The sequence below is a fragment of the Gadus morhua genome, chromosome 4 (assembly GCF_902167405.1).
Source record: "Gadus morhua chromosome 4, gadMor3.0, whole genome shotgun sequence".
Lineage (NCBI taxonomy): Eukaryota > Metazoa > Chordata > Actinopteri > Gadiformes > Gadidae > Gadus > Gadus morhua.
Window position 1 is genome coordinate 41,031,165 of NC_044051.1, and position 14,594 is coordinate 41,045,758.

Consider the following 14,594-nt stretch of genomic DNA (forward strand, 5'->3'; position numbering starts at 1 on the left):
TTTTGATCTATCCGGGTTTCCGGGGCTACCCTGAATACTTCTTAAAGGAGACGCTCAAACAGCGATTTTAAATCGTGTACCTCACGTGGGAACAAAGGTAAAACAAAAGTCAATATAAGTTCTTCCTCTTATGGGGTAAAATGGGCCGTCTCCGGGTCTGGTCCGGCTGCGAGGTCAGCGTCTCTATCGCTCCCGTCTTCTACCACTCAGTCCTGGGGGGAAGCGTATTAGCGTTAGTATGGGTTGGTGCGATCTCCCCCTACCGTGTCTCTCCAGCTCGGCTGTCCTCCTCGTCTGGTGCGTGCTCGGCGCCCTCTGCCGTGCCCGTCTCCCTCCCCCAGGTGATCCCGATGCCCGTGATCGACCGGGTGCGCTTGATGCGCGCTCCAGCGCCGCCGCGCTGAACGGCACATACCTCCCTCGGACTACCTGTCCGCGGGGAGGGCGCTGCCCCCAGTGCTGGCGTGGTTCGACCCCCCCCAGTTGGAGCGGGGTTGCCACAGTGTACTCGCTGCTCAGGGGCTAAGTGGCGCCACTTGTGTGTGTGTGTGTGTGTGTGTGTGTGTGTGTGTGTGTGTGTGTGTGTGTGTGTGTGTGTGTGTGTGTGTGTGTGTGTGTGTGTGTGCACCGTTGTGACGCCTGCCAAAACAAACATACATGCATGAATAAAAACAACACAGAATGAAACAGGCAGTCTCTTCCTGCCCAGGTACCTCAGTGTGGGGCCCCGTCTAAAGCTAGGGCCCCACTACACGCCGTCTTCAACCTGAAGCCATCATTAAACCATTGAGCAGTGCACATTCAACCAGTGGCGTGCGCCGCTCGCCCAGTCTGCGGACTCACATGACCACCGTAGTCTTTTGGGAACACAAATCTAGAGACGGAGGACGGAAGGCCTATTTCACAAGCACACAATTTGGGTAAGCCTACTGTAAGTTCTATCTCAAACTTATTAATGTTAAATTACAAAATACATTTTTGTCGATACTTTGTCTAGTGACACAATATAGGCTTGAAATCATTGTGGTCCTCCTTAATATTTATTCACGGAAGATTTGCACTGCACAGAATTAATACGTTTTAAAAATAGACATTGTCAACAGGTGTCATTGACACTTTTGAAACTTGCTTGTGGCACAATATTATTTGTTAGTTGCTCCAAAATGACAGTATCCGGTAAATAGAGAGAGACACATTATGTGTCTGGGAATGCATGCTTAATAGCGGCACTTACCAACGGACGCCTTTAGGACACCGATAGGCCACGTTCGATGCCAGCATTTAAACCACAATACACCACCAGCCTAGATTCAGTTAGTCAGTCATTTGAATAGCTGTCAAATATGCCATAAGTACAGAAATTTGCCAAAAAAACACCAAGCAATGGAAATTACCTGTTCTTTAATGGATCTATAGTTTTGTAAAACATTTTAAGTCAGCCCTGTACATTCCAGCCTCTAACGGACTGGCAGAAATATTCAACAAGCCACTTAACATATGTAAGGGTATGGGAATTCACTACAATGCTGCATTTATTTAATGTTTTTTTGCAGTGTTACATGATCACACCGTCAACTAAAAATGGAAAATCTCTAATGATCCACTTCTCAAAAATTGTACTAAGTTGTGTCAGGTAAGAACTACATTTTCTGATCACATGCAAAAAAACGTTTTGCCCTCAGCCAAATAGAAAGGTGTTGGTTTGCATTTCAGGGGAGAGGAGAGCATGGAAATCAGGTGTTGAGTGCTTTATTTTTTTGTACACATTTAGGAACCAATTTCCTCAGACGATTTTTCACATCAAGTCTTACTTTTATACTTTTTTAAATATTTAATTTAATATCTTTATTATATTTTATAATGGAAGTCAATGCAATTCCTGTGAGACTTCAAACTTCAGTCTACACATCTCTTTCATTTTTTTGTTCAAACATATTTTGATCTTATTGCATATTGAAACTGATTTTCGATATCTTTCATACTTGTTTGGATTCCACAGTTTTAGTTTTGTACCCACTTTGTATATTTCCCTTCGTCTCATTGACCTCTGTTCAGCCCTTCTTAGAGCGTGTGACGCAGCTTAAATCCTAAGGATTATTATTATTATTATTATTATCATTATTATTATTATCATTTGTTAAATAGTAACTAAATCAAAGCTACATGCTGGTGATGATCAACTCAGTGCCACCTCGTCTCAAACACGATGTTGGCATCAAAGCTTCCGCTCTTCGCTGGATTAGATCTTATCTCACAAATGATAGCACCATTTTTTTTCTGATGAAGAATTAGCATCAAACGGGTCCAAACTATATTGTCTGTTAAACCCTTTTGTAACTGTGGTTGAGATCTACACAAATGAAATTAAATTGAGTTTTATGAACATTAGCCAATATGATGGCGATTTGAATAAGGAAAGCCTCAGCCACAACAATGGGTATTTTTAACTATAATTCCCGTTGTTGTGAGCATATTGGGTTTTACTAGGCCCTACTATCATGACAGAAGATGCAACACTATTTTCTATTGCTGCGCTGCACACGGCGCTGTTTTTAGAGTCAGTTTGGTTGAGTTTCATCTAGATGCCTGTGTGCCAGGACCGGTGAGTGTGGTGCGTTGCGTACGTTCGTTCCATGACCTTTTCTCCCCTAGACGTACCGGATCAACTGATTTCCTCACAAAGCACTGCCGTTCCACACCTCCCGATGAAGATCATGGAAACCTGTTTTTCATATGATATGCTTGAAATAAGCTGCCGGTCGGCTGACGTATTTGCAAAATGAGAAGGCAAATCTGTCACTGACAATAGATGTAAATGCTCACACATCCCAGGAGGACGGCGGAGCTCTGCTAGTGAGTATCATCTTCAAACTGGAGTTACAACAACTCCAGCACCTCTGTACTGGACTAGACCTCCTCATTGGTTAAACTCCACGGATTACAGTAGTAGTATCAATAATAAGTAGTTATTGTAACATTTAAACAATCTATTCTTTTCACTTTGATTTGATTATTCGATCGGGGGATGTGTATCTAGAGAATAGCGTCATCAATAAGTTAGTCACTGAGGATTTTGTTTCTGCAGTAGGTCTACCATGGGGTCCAGTCGTCTCATCTGCAGTTTCATCGGTAGGTAATCCACATGGTTGGTAATGGTACCTTTGGTATTAGCTGAAGCACCTTTACCTCCCCCCCCCCCCCCCCCCCCCCCCTCCCTTCCAATCACAGAACACCCTGTCCTGGTTTTATCCCTGATGTAGCGATCATGTATTTTCTCATGCACCAGGTGTTCTCATCCACCTGCGGGAGTCACCAGGATGTTCAGGTATTTACACGTGAAGCAAGTTATCTAGACACACAAGTCATGCGTTTTTTTAACCGTAGAACGCAACTGGACTAAACTCTGCTCTGTGGTCTCACTCGCTCCCAAGCTGCATCCAGCATTGCCGTGCCGCTGAGAGGCGCGGCCGTTCAGTCTTCCACCGCTTCGGGCTGGACCGCTGGACGGGCCATCGATGGGAGCTGCAGCTCTGGGACGGACAGCTGCACTCACACCTCGGAGATGGACAATCCGTGGTGGAGGCTCCAGCTGGACGGTGTGTACAGGGTGTCCGTGATCGAGATCACTAATAGAAACGTAGCAAGGGATCGGCTCGACGGCGTGGAAATACACATCGGCAATTCACTGGTCAACAACGGCAACGACAACCCGAGGTGAGTCACGATACCCACCTCCTCTCTAATTGGGTTCGACCCCCAGCCAACATGTAGTGGGTTGGATAAAGTGTCTTTGGATAAAAGTTTAAATGACTAAATAGCCTAGAGTGCCATACCATTACAACCTTCAAGTCACAACTCAAAACTCAACTGTTCAAACTCGCACACAACGTCTAACAGATCACTGTTTTGATTGTTTGTTTGTTTTGTTTTGTCTTGTTTTTGTTTTATTTATTTTTCATTTATTATGTTTATTTTTTTATTTTTTCCACAATGTCTTGTTTAGGGTTAGGGTTTTTATATGATTTATGATGACTATATGCTCTGTAAGGTGACCTTGGGTGTCTTGAAAGGCGCCTCCAAATTAAATGTATTATTATTATTATTATTATTAGAGTGTAAGTCAACCCCCTGTTTAAACTCATTCTGTAATCCCCATGGAAACGACCCACGGCCACTTTATGATCCTTTTTAAGTAGCCTACTGTCATTGTGTATGAGCAAACTGGTTGGCCGAGTCTGGCATCTACATTTCTTAACCGCGGTTTTCTCTAAACGGCAGACTTATTCCAGTTGCAGTGATAAAATGGGATTGATTCTCTCTCCCTCAGGTGTGCCATCATCCACGATGTCCCCGACAGCTTGACTCAGACTGTCCATTGCTGGGGAATGGAAGGAATGTATGTCAACTTCTACAAGCCCTTCAACACTACAGCCTTGACGTTGTGCGAGGTCAAAGTGTACGGAGGTAGGAACCCATTCTATCAATCAAAGTCATCATTGGTGTGGGGATGGGTGTATGAGTGCGACATTTGGTTAGGGTAACACAGTTTCCGGTTATACCCGTGTGGTGTGCGAACCCAACCCGGTTTCATATTATGCAAAGCGACTGTATGGCGTCGGTCGAGAGGTTCCGGCAAATTCCAATGTAGCCTGTTGCTTACATCATCAACTTGTGTTGATGCTAAACATGACTTTTATGACGGCCGACGGAGCAGAAGTGTAAGCTGTCTGTGTTCACATGTATGGTCGAAGAAACCTGATAGCCCTTCACATCAGTGGAGTTCAAGTGTGCTGAGATTTGACTGTGACCATCCCTTTTTATTTGGAGAAAAATGAATGCGTAGTCAACTGTCTGAGGATTTAGTTTTGCCGTCAATAAAGTGTTTCTAAACGTCCAACACAAGTGATTAATTGAGTGTCACTATGACGCTTTTTAACGTTTGTGTCTACCAAAGGCCTTAAAGGGGCTATATCATGCTTTTTCGCCTTTTCCCTTCATTGAGATTGTGTGGCTACATACATACATACATACATCTGTGGCCGTCACAGATGTATGTACTGTGTGCATGTTTTATTTCTGCTAAACTAGAAAATCTAAGTCTGAGCCAGGGGGAGTTTCGCGCCCACCGAGAGAAACGCAGAAATCGGTTTTGCAGAAATGAAACAATGTGAGAATAGTATGAGGTATTTCTAACATACATGCATGTAACCCTATTCTAGTAGTAGCCTACCCCCAAATGCAATTATTAACCTCAAAAAAGCATGATATGGGATCTTCAGTAGAATATTAGGGAGGGATTGTCTTGCTCAAAGCTACCTTATTGTACACTTAGAGGGCTAAGAGTGGAGGTCCCTCACCCCAACGCTGTCTTTTGGTCCCCTAGAGTTGGCTCCCCCCTCCATCAGCACTCCGGGGGTGGGGATGAACGTCACCCTGGTGGGGAAGCGGCTGTGCTGGTCAGACGCCCTGTTCTACTGCAGAGACTATCACTGGGACCTGCTGACTCTCAGGGGCCCGGCGGAGCAGGAGATAGTCGACGATCTGGTGGCTCGCGCCCCCTTCACACTGACCAGCCATCTCTGGGTGGGCCTGCGCAGGTACTGGCCAGGCCTTACGGCTCAGTTATGGGGTCCACGTTGACGCAACGCTAGGGGGTTCACTGACCAATAACGTCCTTGCCTCCGCCTCAAGAGCCTCCCAAAAAGTGGAACCTTCCGTCGAGGCGACTTAGCAGCAAGGGCTGTGATTGGTCCGCTCACTAAAACCCGACGCAGAACCATAAAGGTTCACGACTGCGTCGAAGCGTCTGCGTGGTCGTTATGTTGCGTCGAAGTGGAACCATAACTGAGCCTAAAGTGTCTTTTAAGCATAAAGGTCTGTCCTTATGTTCATCTGTCTGTCCATCCAATCACTTGGTCTTCTATACATTAACATTAAAATAAGCCAAGTTCAACATTTGTCTCTGCCATTCCTCCCGGGTAACACTTTAAACTCTTTCCATGTCTGTAGGTCTATTCTAGGAAGCTCTTGGTTTTGGATGTCCGGTGACCCAATGGACTTCACCCAGTGGGACGAGGCCTCACAGGAGCCCAGCCCATGTGGGGGCGTTTCCAGCACAGAACGTTCCACATGGAGGCAACGCTTTTGTGGGGAACATCTCAACTTCATCTGTTTCACAGGTCGGTGTCCAGTCTATAGACCCATAACCAGGTCCCGATCAGCCAAATCGCTGAACCTTCTTCTAATCTGCAAGCATGCACCAACTTGTGCGACATACAATGCATGTACAAGGGACTCTCAAATAAGATCTTATTTTTCACTCAACTTCTTTGACTGTCTGACATGATGAAAAGTTTGAAACAGGTTGAAGCAAAGAGGTTGAAGCTTCCTTTTTGGGAAAACTGGAAAAATTAAAGATCTCTCCAGTACTAAGCTCCACCTAGAAGTCTGAACAAGGAGTGAAATGAGCTCTCTGTCTTTTACACAACTTTTATTAACCTTCTTGTATCTATTGTCTGCAGGTCCGACAGGAGGGAAAAAGGTGCGCTTCTTTAGTACAACAAGAGTGAAACCAACTTGTAAAAACTAGGTTTGTCTCGCTGGAGAATGCAACTACTGATTCCCAAGTAGTCATACGTAGTGGAGATTCTGAATGCTTTAGCACAGAGCTTGTCTGTGGTAGCTAGCCAGTTCGGCATTTTGTTTACAAACTCACGGAAGATGTATATCCATGGAATTAGTGCTGTAATAGCTTGAACGTGTAAAAGCGTAGGTAGAAGTAATTTATTTACTTTAGAATATAATCATTGAACATCCATGTGAGCAGATCTGGTTGACGTTGCATTAGTCCTTTGATTGAAATGTGGAGATTGTGAGAAGATGCTATATAAATACTATATAAAATATTGGTCATGTTTTATTTCTATGTCTTTAATTCCTGAAATAAAGAGATAAACTTAGTTTCCTTCGATAAGTTATTGAATGTCTCAACTGTTTCAACAAAAAAAAAAATTCACTGATTGACATTTAGAATGCATATTTCAATATTTAAGGTTTTGTGTAACACAGAGATTTCTGAAATGGAACAGCCAAGGGTATATATATTGATTGTTGCTATCTTGGAAGATCAGCTTTATAGATCAGCTATAAAGCAGAACAATTCAAACTTGAATTCACATGATGGATAGCGATGGAATTAGAGATGTCCGATATTATCGGCCCACCGATATTATCGGCCCGATATTAGCATAAAAATGTAATATCTGTCAATATCGGTATCGGATTTTTTTTATTATTATTATTTTTTTTATAGCTCAAATAAATGTTTTCAAAATTGTGCAGTACAGTGCACATTGTAATTGACTCATATTCGTGCATTTATTCAATTAAGGTTATTGAGTTTTAGTTAAAGAAACATACTGCTACGTTGCACATAGTTGTTCAGGTACAATGTTTTATCATTTGTGAAGTCAAGTTTGCCCTATTTGTTGTGGGCATTGTCAAGATTATCTCAGGGAGAGTGTAATCAAAATTGTTGTCTGAGACCATTGAAAAAAAATAAATAAACATGGCACTTTTCCCTTAAATTAAGTTGAAGTATTTTTCTTATTTTGCACAGACAATGTTAACATTTGGAAAGCCTTGTTGCATTCAAGAATGCATCCAGTGGGGCATCACAATAACATTAAGCATGTTGTGTTAATTCCACAACAGGAGATATGTAATGTTACCTAAATTAGGTTTGAGGAAAAATAACCCAAATATCGACATCGGTATCGGCTGATATCGGAATCGAAAATTTAGAGTTGGACAATATCGGATATCGGCAAAAAAGCCAATATCGGACATCCCTAGATGGAATGCTTTCCAGATCGTGTCATAATGGCATTTTTCATTGAGTGCCCTGTAGCCATATCACCACTTTATAGAAACCCATGTATTACAGGATTGATGCAGTTTCGAGATGGTTTAAGTTGATCATATCTTATCATCACACCCATTATCCTTGATGAACCGAGACCATTGTTGAGCTCTCTCTCTTGTTCTGTCTCTGCTCTCTCTTCCTCTGTGCTCCGTAGCACTGGATAAACATTCTCTTCCCACTCAATCCTTTCTGTCTCACTGTCTCGCTTGCTCTTTCTCTCCTTCTCTCACCCTCTCTGGCTTTAGTTCTCTCTCGCTCTCCAACCCAGCGTTCCAGTGCACTCCATGAGCAGAGTCCTCTGTATTTGTATATTGCACCGACTGCATTTGCCTGCAAGGATTTAAAAATACGAACTAAAGCCGTCTTCAACGTGGCCGTTGAAATGCAAATTGAGATAACGAGCAGCCCAGAACTGTTCGTATGCACGGCATATTATTATGTGTAGTATACAATTAAACGTGTTGGTTTATTGTGGGAGAGTGTGTGGAGGAGGGCGGGTTTAAGCCGCCTCCCCTGGACGAGTCTGATTGGACGCTGGTGCTGGGGGAGGCCAATGAGAGCCCAGGTTAATCCAGACACCTCCACACACACTCTGGGGGTTCTCCTGGACGGCACCCCCACACCAGGCCACGTATTATCTCCAACAGACCTTTTGCAACAAGCAGCCACACTAGTTTATAATATAATTTTCAGTTGACTAACATTAACCTTCGTATGATAATAATACCAATAGTGGTGTGCTCTGAGGGGCCCCTGTCAGTGCTGGGCCCTTGAAACCGTCTGACCTCAACCCCCCCCCCCCCCCCCCCCCCCCTTACAGCGCCTCTTCTCATTACTAACCTTGGGTCGAGGCGAGGCTGTAATGTGTAATGAATGTTACACTTCTTCTTTGAACAAGAAAATGGTAACAGGGAAACACAGGTAACAGGGAATGTGTGTGTGTGTGTGTGTGTGTGTGTGTGTGTGTGTGTGTGTGTGTGTGTGTGTGTGTGTGTGTGTGTGTGTGTGTGTGTGTGTGTGTGCGTGTGTGTGCGTGTGAGACCCACTTTTACCAGCAGGGGGTGCACTAGTACTTCAAACGCAGCAAGCTTTCCAAAAGCAAAAGGAAATCCCCCACTGAACAGACCGTATCGCTGCCTGCTGCTCTCAGCTCTGCTGCTTTTGTGTGCACTTTGCGCGTGCACATCGGGGGGAGTTCCTACAGCAGCGTAGGGCCAATGAACAGCTCTTTGCTCTCTGCCTGTTTCTGTTGAAAATCGGATCGGGGTTGGATAAAAAGTATTCGGGGAAGCCCCGGAAACCCGAATAGATCTACAACGATGATCCCAGTTTTAAATAACCATCGAATCATGTCTCTCGTTCTGCACCGGCTCTCTCTTAACTCCAGAAAGAAGAGAACGCACATCAACGCATTTGAAGAGGCCGACACAGTGAATGAATGTAGTGCTGCACTCACTTGCCGAAGGGGCGGAGCCAGGTGTTAGGAGAGGAGGGGAGATGACGTCATGTTGAGGAAACGAAACCTAAAGCACACCGACGTGTAAGCAGTTCTGTCTTTCAGGAGATAATAACACGCATTAAATAGTCCGACGGACAAAAACAACAACAAGGTGAGTAAAGCAGCACAACTTTTGAGATAAGTTGTAAACACTTTTGCAGTTAGGAATAACAAAAATAATGGGATTGCTCAATACATAAACCTTGTCGTCTGTGTCTAGGAATGGCCCGTGCCAACGCTTCCTGGTCTGAAGAGAACTTTTCATGTTCCATCTGTCTGGATGTGTTCAACAATCCAGTTTCCACACCATGTGGACACAACTTCTGCAGAACCTGTATTACAAAGTTCTGGGATTCAGAACTTTGTAATTCAGTCAGTCAGTCACTAACCCAGCGGCAACACCTGAACAAACATTTCGTTGACGGTGATGCCTGTCTCGGCGACTTGGTTCACTCTCTCCAGCTGGTCCAGGAAGATTACTACGGCGCCGTTTATACGAGCAGCCGACTTAATTTGGTAATATCCGACCCTCTCTCCCACAGCCAAACAAACGTCCTCCACGCTACACTGAAAGCCCAGACCGATTTTAATGCCGTGCTTCCTGGTTAAAGTGGAGAGGTCGTCTCCATTTACCATGGTGGCTGTGCACACACCGGTAGGTGTGTGCCGGTAGGAGACAACAAACATCACCCCAACTAACCACCAGAATGAATAAAAAAAGAATTCACAGTGACCTATTACCGATAAACTACACAGAACTATACGCCGTTTACCAAAACAAACTGAAAAGAAAGTTTGAAAAACCAAAATCGCTCCGCAGCTCATTCACACGCGCATTCAGCACTCAATCGGGGGGGGGGGGGGGGGGGGGGGGGGGGGGAAGAGAGAGAGAGAGAGAGAGAGAGAGAGAGAGAGAGAGAGAGAGAGAGAGAGAGAGAGAGAGAGAGAGAGAGAGAGAGAGAGAGAGAGAGAGAGAGAGAGAGAGAGAGAGAGAGAGAGAGAGAGAGAGACTGACTGACTGACTGACTGACTGACTGACTGACTGACTGACTGACTGACTGACTGACTGACTGACTGACTGACTGACTGACTGACTGGTTTCATGCTGTGTTTGTGTGTACAACAGGGAAATAAAGAACCTTATTTGATGACATCATACAGCAACTAAACACATAAAGTGTTGTCTTGTTTTTCGTTGTTTGATTTCATGAAAGGTGATGCATTGGGTTACATAGTAGTGATGTGGATTCATCCTGGTCCAAATCTCAACTTAAATGCATAACATTTTAAAAACGTATGTAAGTGTGGCCTCAAATGGCCCTCTTTTAAACACATGCTACTGCACTCGTTAACTGATACTTGCAGTTCTGGGTTATCAGGTTACATCAATCAAATGTTCTGGCTCCACCTCAAAGACGGTAAATACCTGATCTGCAATCAAGCCCCACCTCTCAATGGAAAACGAGTGTCAGCCAGACGTCAGCCAGAATGCATTCTTTACATTCTGATAGTCGGGAACAGCTCCAACAGCATGTTTGGTTTTCCTTCAAAACTTCAAGTTCACAACTTCAACTTCAAGTTACTTTATTCCTACAACCCTATCATCCAAAATGTGATTCTTATTCTCTCATCTTTTCTGTGAAGGCTTGATTGGTTTAGAAAGGAATAATAATGATTCTGCTTGATTAAGTGGTGGGTGGACGGGTTCTGGACGGGGTTCTTTAGACACTGGAGCATTACTCATCATGTTGAACCAAACTAATGGCTGCAGTGAAAGAGTAGCAAAGAGCAGGTCCACTTATTATTAGATTAGGTTACATTAGATCAACTTTAATGTCCGTTTACACAGAAATGTGTCTTGCATTACACATCTCTTTAATCCTCATAGAATTAAAACAGCACGTAAAAATATGTACACAACATTTAAGAGTCCAAGAGTACATGCACACAGATAAGTACATAACAGTCAGGGGTTTCACAGTCCAATAAATGAAAGCACATAGATGTCTCTGGGGTGTGTGAAAAGATATTGGGAGTGTGTAGTGTGTTGTTGATATGATTTCCATCTGGCCGTCCAGACAACACAGGTAGAAAGGTATTCAATTAGCTAGTTCTGTAATAACTCTGTAGCTTGATTCAGCTGGACAGTCACTATAAGGTGAGTGCATGGCTTTTGGTCACCTGCTTGGAACGGAGCCAGGAGGGAAAGCAGACTCCACCCATTCAGTTGGCTCAAAGGAACATAAGGAAATCCATGTATTGAAATGATGTCAGACCGCATTGGATTAGTGGAAAATAATTTTGCTCAATCACACCTTGATAAGCCTAAATAACAAATATAACTAAACTATTAAACCAGTTGTCCATCACTTCAGATGTTCACACTGTTTATCCCTGGTACGTAAAAGCTACCCATAATACACCGGTTATAATGTGACATTGTTAACTGCCACGGCACCATTTAGGTTTGTTTTTGGCTGTCGCTGGCAGTGACTGTGTTGTCTCTGAATTGGGAACTTGTTGGTCTGGTTCGTCTGCCCTACCCTGAGCCTCATGATGCAGCTGTTTAATGAGGTTAGGGATCAGCCTTATATAACTACCAGCGTTAACTCAATATTAAATCACAAACCATACTAGCACATACAACCTGGACACACTTGGACACACACTTCTTCAGTCATGTTTGCACCATCTTTTTGTCTGTGCTTTGTCCTATATTCTGTTTTCAAATATATTTGAAAGAACAGCGCATGGATGTCAGTGAAATGTGCGTCCGTGTTGGCGGGGCCAGGTGTTAGGGGAGGAGCCAGGTGTTAGGAGAGGACCCAGGTGTTAGGGGAGGAACCAGGTGTTATGGGAAACAAAGACAAGAAACAAAACGTCAGATTCCCAGAAGCCAAGTCAATCCGACGTGGAAGCAGTTCTCTCTTTCAGGAGGAAAATAAAACACATTTTGAAACAAATAGTCTGACAGACAGAAACAACAGCAAGGTGAGTGAAGCAGCATAATGTTCAGAGAAGTTAAAACCTCTATTCCTTAGGGAATTAAATAAATAATGGACTTGCTCAATACATAAACCTTGTCGTCTGTGTCTAGGAATGGCCTCTGCTAACACTTCCGGGTCTGAAGAGAACTTTTCATGTTCCATCTGTCTAGATGTGTTCAACAGTCCAGTTTCCACACCATGTGGACACAACTTCTGTAGAACCTGTATTACAAAGTACTGGGATGAACAAGTCAAGTTCAAATGTCCTCTTTGCAACATGGCTTTCAACACAAAACCTGATTTACGGGTTAATACCCTCTTATCAGAGCTGGCCGCTCAGTTTCAAACATCCATACGAGTAAAAGATCAGCTCTGTGTTAAACCCGGAGAAGTTCCCTGTGACGTCTGTACTGGGACCAAGCTGAAGGCCGGGAAGTCCTGCCTAGTGTGTCTTATCTCTTACTGCCAAACCCACCTGGAGCCACATCAGAGAGTCGCAGTCCTGAAGAAACATCGGCTGGTCGAGCCTATGGACCGTCTGGAAGACAGGATGTGTAAGAAACACGACCGACTTCTGGAGCTCTTCTGCCAGACTGAACAGGTGTGTGTGTGTCAGTCCTGCACAGAGACAGACCACAAGTCACATCCTGTTGTACCTCTAAAGGAGGATTATGAAGTGAAGATGGCCCAGCTGGGGAAGATAGAGGCTGAAGTTCAGCAGATGATCCATGAGAGACTAAATAATATTCAAGAGATTAAAGACACAGTTTACCGCAGCAAAGCAGATGCAGACAGAGAGATAGCCCATGGTGTGCAGATCCTCACTGCTCTGAAGCGCTGCATTGAAAAGTGTCAGGATGACCTCAACCAAATGGTTAAAGAGAGACTGAAATCCACTGAGAAAAAAGCTGAAGACCTCATCAAAGAGCTGGAGCAGGAAATAGAAGATCTGACCAATAGAAGCTCAGAGGTTAAGCAGCTGTCAAACACTGAAGACCACCTCCACTTCCTCCAGGCCTTCAGATCCGTGAAGGATCCTCCACCCACCAGGGACTTGACGACAGTGGACGTCCTTCCTCCGTCATACGCAGGGACCTTGAGGAGATCCCTGGATCAGCTGGAGGAGACACTGAACATGGAGATGAAGAAGCTGCGTGATGCTGAACTGGAGAGGGTCCAGCAGTATGAAGTAGATGTGACTCTGGATCCTGATACAGCTCATCCCTGTCTCATACTCTCTGAGGATGGGAAACAAGTACATGATGGAGGTGTGAGGAAGAAACTCCCAGACAACCCCAAGAAATTTAGACTGGGTAGATGTGTTCACACGAGGCAGAGCTTCTCAGGGAGATTTTACTTTGAGGTCCAGGTTAAAGACAAGACTGGATGGGGGTTGGGAGTGGCCAGAGAGTCCATTGACAGAAAAGATTGGATCATTTTGACCCCTAAGACGGGTTACTGGACTCTTTACTTCAACAAGGATGGTTTGGTATTTAATGATGACCCTGCTGTCCGTCTCCCTCTGAGAGCTGAGCTCCAGAAGGTGGGGGTGTTTGTTGATTATGATGAGGGTCTAGTCTCCTTCTATGATGTGGAAGCCAGGGTTCATATCTACTCTGCTACTGGCTGCAGCTTTACTGAGTCTATCTATCCATTCCTCTGCCCAGGCAACCATGATTATGGAGGTAACAACTCTGCCCCCCTGATCATCTTACCTGTCAATCAAACAGATTAGGAACTTTGTTTGATAATAAAATAATCAAACGACCAAATCAACTAATGTTGTTTCCTGAATTAGAATCTCAACCATGTGAGATCTGAGAGAACTGTATTCATATCCTACTGCTGTCATAAAACAAGGAGTAATTCATTAGGAAGTGAACCCTGACTATTATAAATGATAACCCATTCTAAATTATTAGATAACATTATGTTCTTCATTGTCTGTTTTCTCCAGTCTTTTAAGGTCTACTGCTATACAATTGTTAGTGGTTGCAGTCAGGTATAGCATGGTTTCAGGATTGACGTGTATTTCGTAATCATCTGAACATTATTGTTAGTTTATACTTCGGAATCATAAATGACAATATAATCAAATGTAAAAATACTTTTCTGATGTTATTAAAAATGGAAAAACAGCTGATGAGTCAATGACTTTTAATGTCCACCATACAACAACCCAACA

At 43.9% G+C, this 14,594-nt stretch overlaps 2 protein-coding genes across 3 annotated transcripts; both read left to right on the forward strand.

The window, feature by feature from the left end:
* The first annotated feature begins 2,178 nt into the window (after positions 1-2,178).
* LOC115543083 (uncharacterized) lies at positions 2,179-6,898 on the forward strand. Of its 2 annotated transcripts, XM_030355635.1 has the most exons (8): positions 2,179-2,853; positions 3,086-3,129; positions 3,287-3,325; positions 3,432-3,714; positions 4,328-4,464; positions 5,384-5,597; positions 6,010-6,179; positions 6,522-6,898. In XM_030355635.1, exons 1-8 carry the CDS (start codon positions 2,816-2,818, stop codon positions 6,587-6,589), a joined length of 993 nt encoding a protein of 330 aa, XP_030211495.1. In that variant the 5' UTR covers positions 2,179-2,815; the 3' UTR covers positions 6,590-6,898. The 2 variants fall into 2 exon arrangements, with proteins under 2 accessions (XP_030211495.1, XP_030211497.1); XM_030355637.1 differs by lacking the exon at positions 2,179-2,853 and having other exon boundaries at positions 2,871-3,129.
* A 5,608-nt stretch (positions 6,899-12,506) lies between these two features.
* LOC115543072 (zinc finger protein RFP-like) lies at positions 12,507-14,548 on the forward strand. The gene has a single exon (XM_030355622.1). It carries the CDS (start codon positions 12,522-12,524, stop codon positions 14,142-14,144), a length of 1,623 nt encoding a protein of 540 aa, XP_030211482.1. The 5' UTR covers positions 12,507-12,521; the 3' UTR covers positions 14,145-14,548.
* Positions 14,549-14,594: the final 46 nt, after the last annotated feature.

Coding starts and splice junctions, on each gene's coding strand:
- LOC115543083 (XM_030355635.1), top strand. CDS start 2,816: ATGCTCACACATCCCAGGAGGACGGCGGAGCTCTGCTA. Junction 3,715..4,327: donor AACGGCAACGACAACCCGAG/GTGAGTCACGAT, acceptor TCTCTCCCTCAG/GTGTGCCATCATCCACGATG. Junction 4,465..5,383: donor CGAGGTCAAAGTGTACGGAG/GTAGGAACCCAT, acceptor TTGGTCCCCTAG/AGTTGGCTCCCCCCTCCATC.
- LOC115543072 (XM_030355622.1), top strand. CDS start 12,522: ATGGCCTCTGCTAACACTTCCGGGTCTGAAGAGAACTTTTCATGTTCC.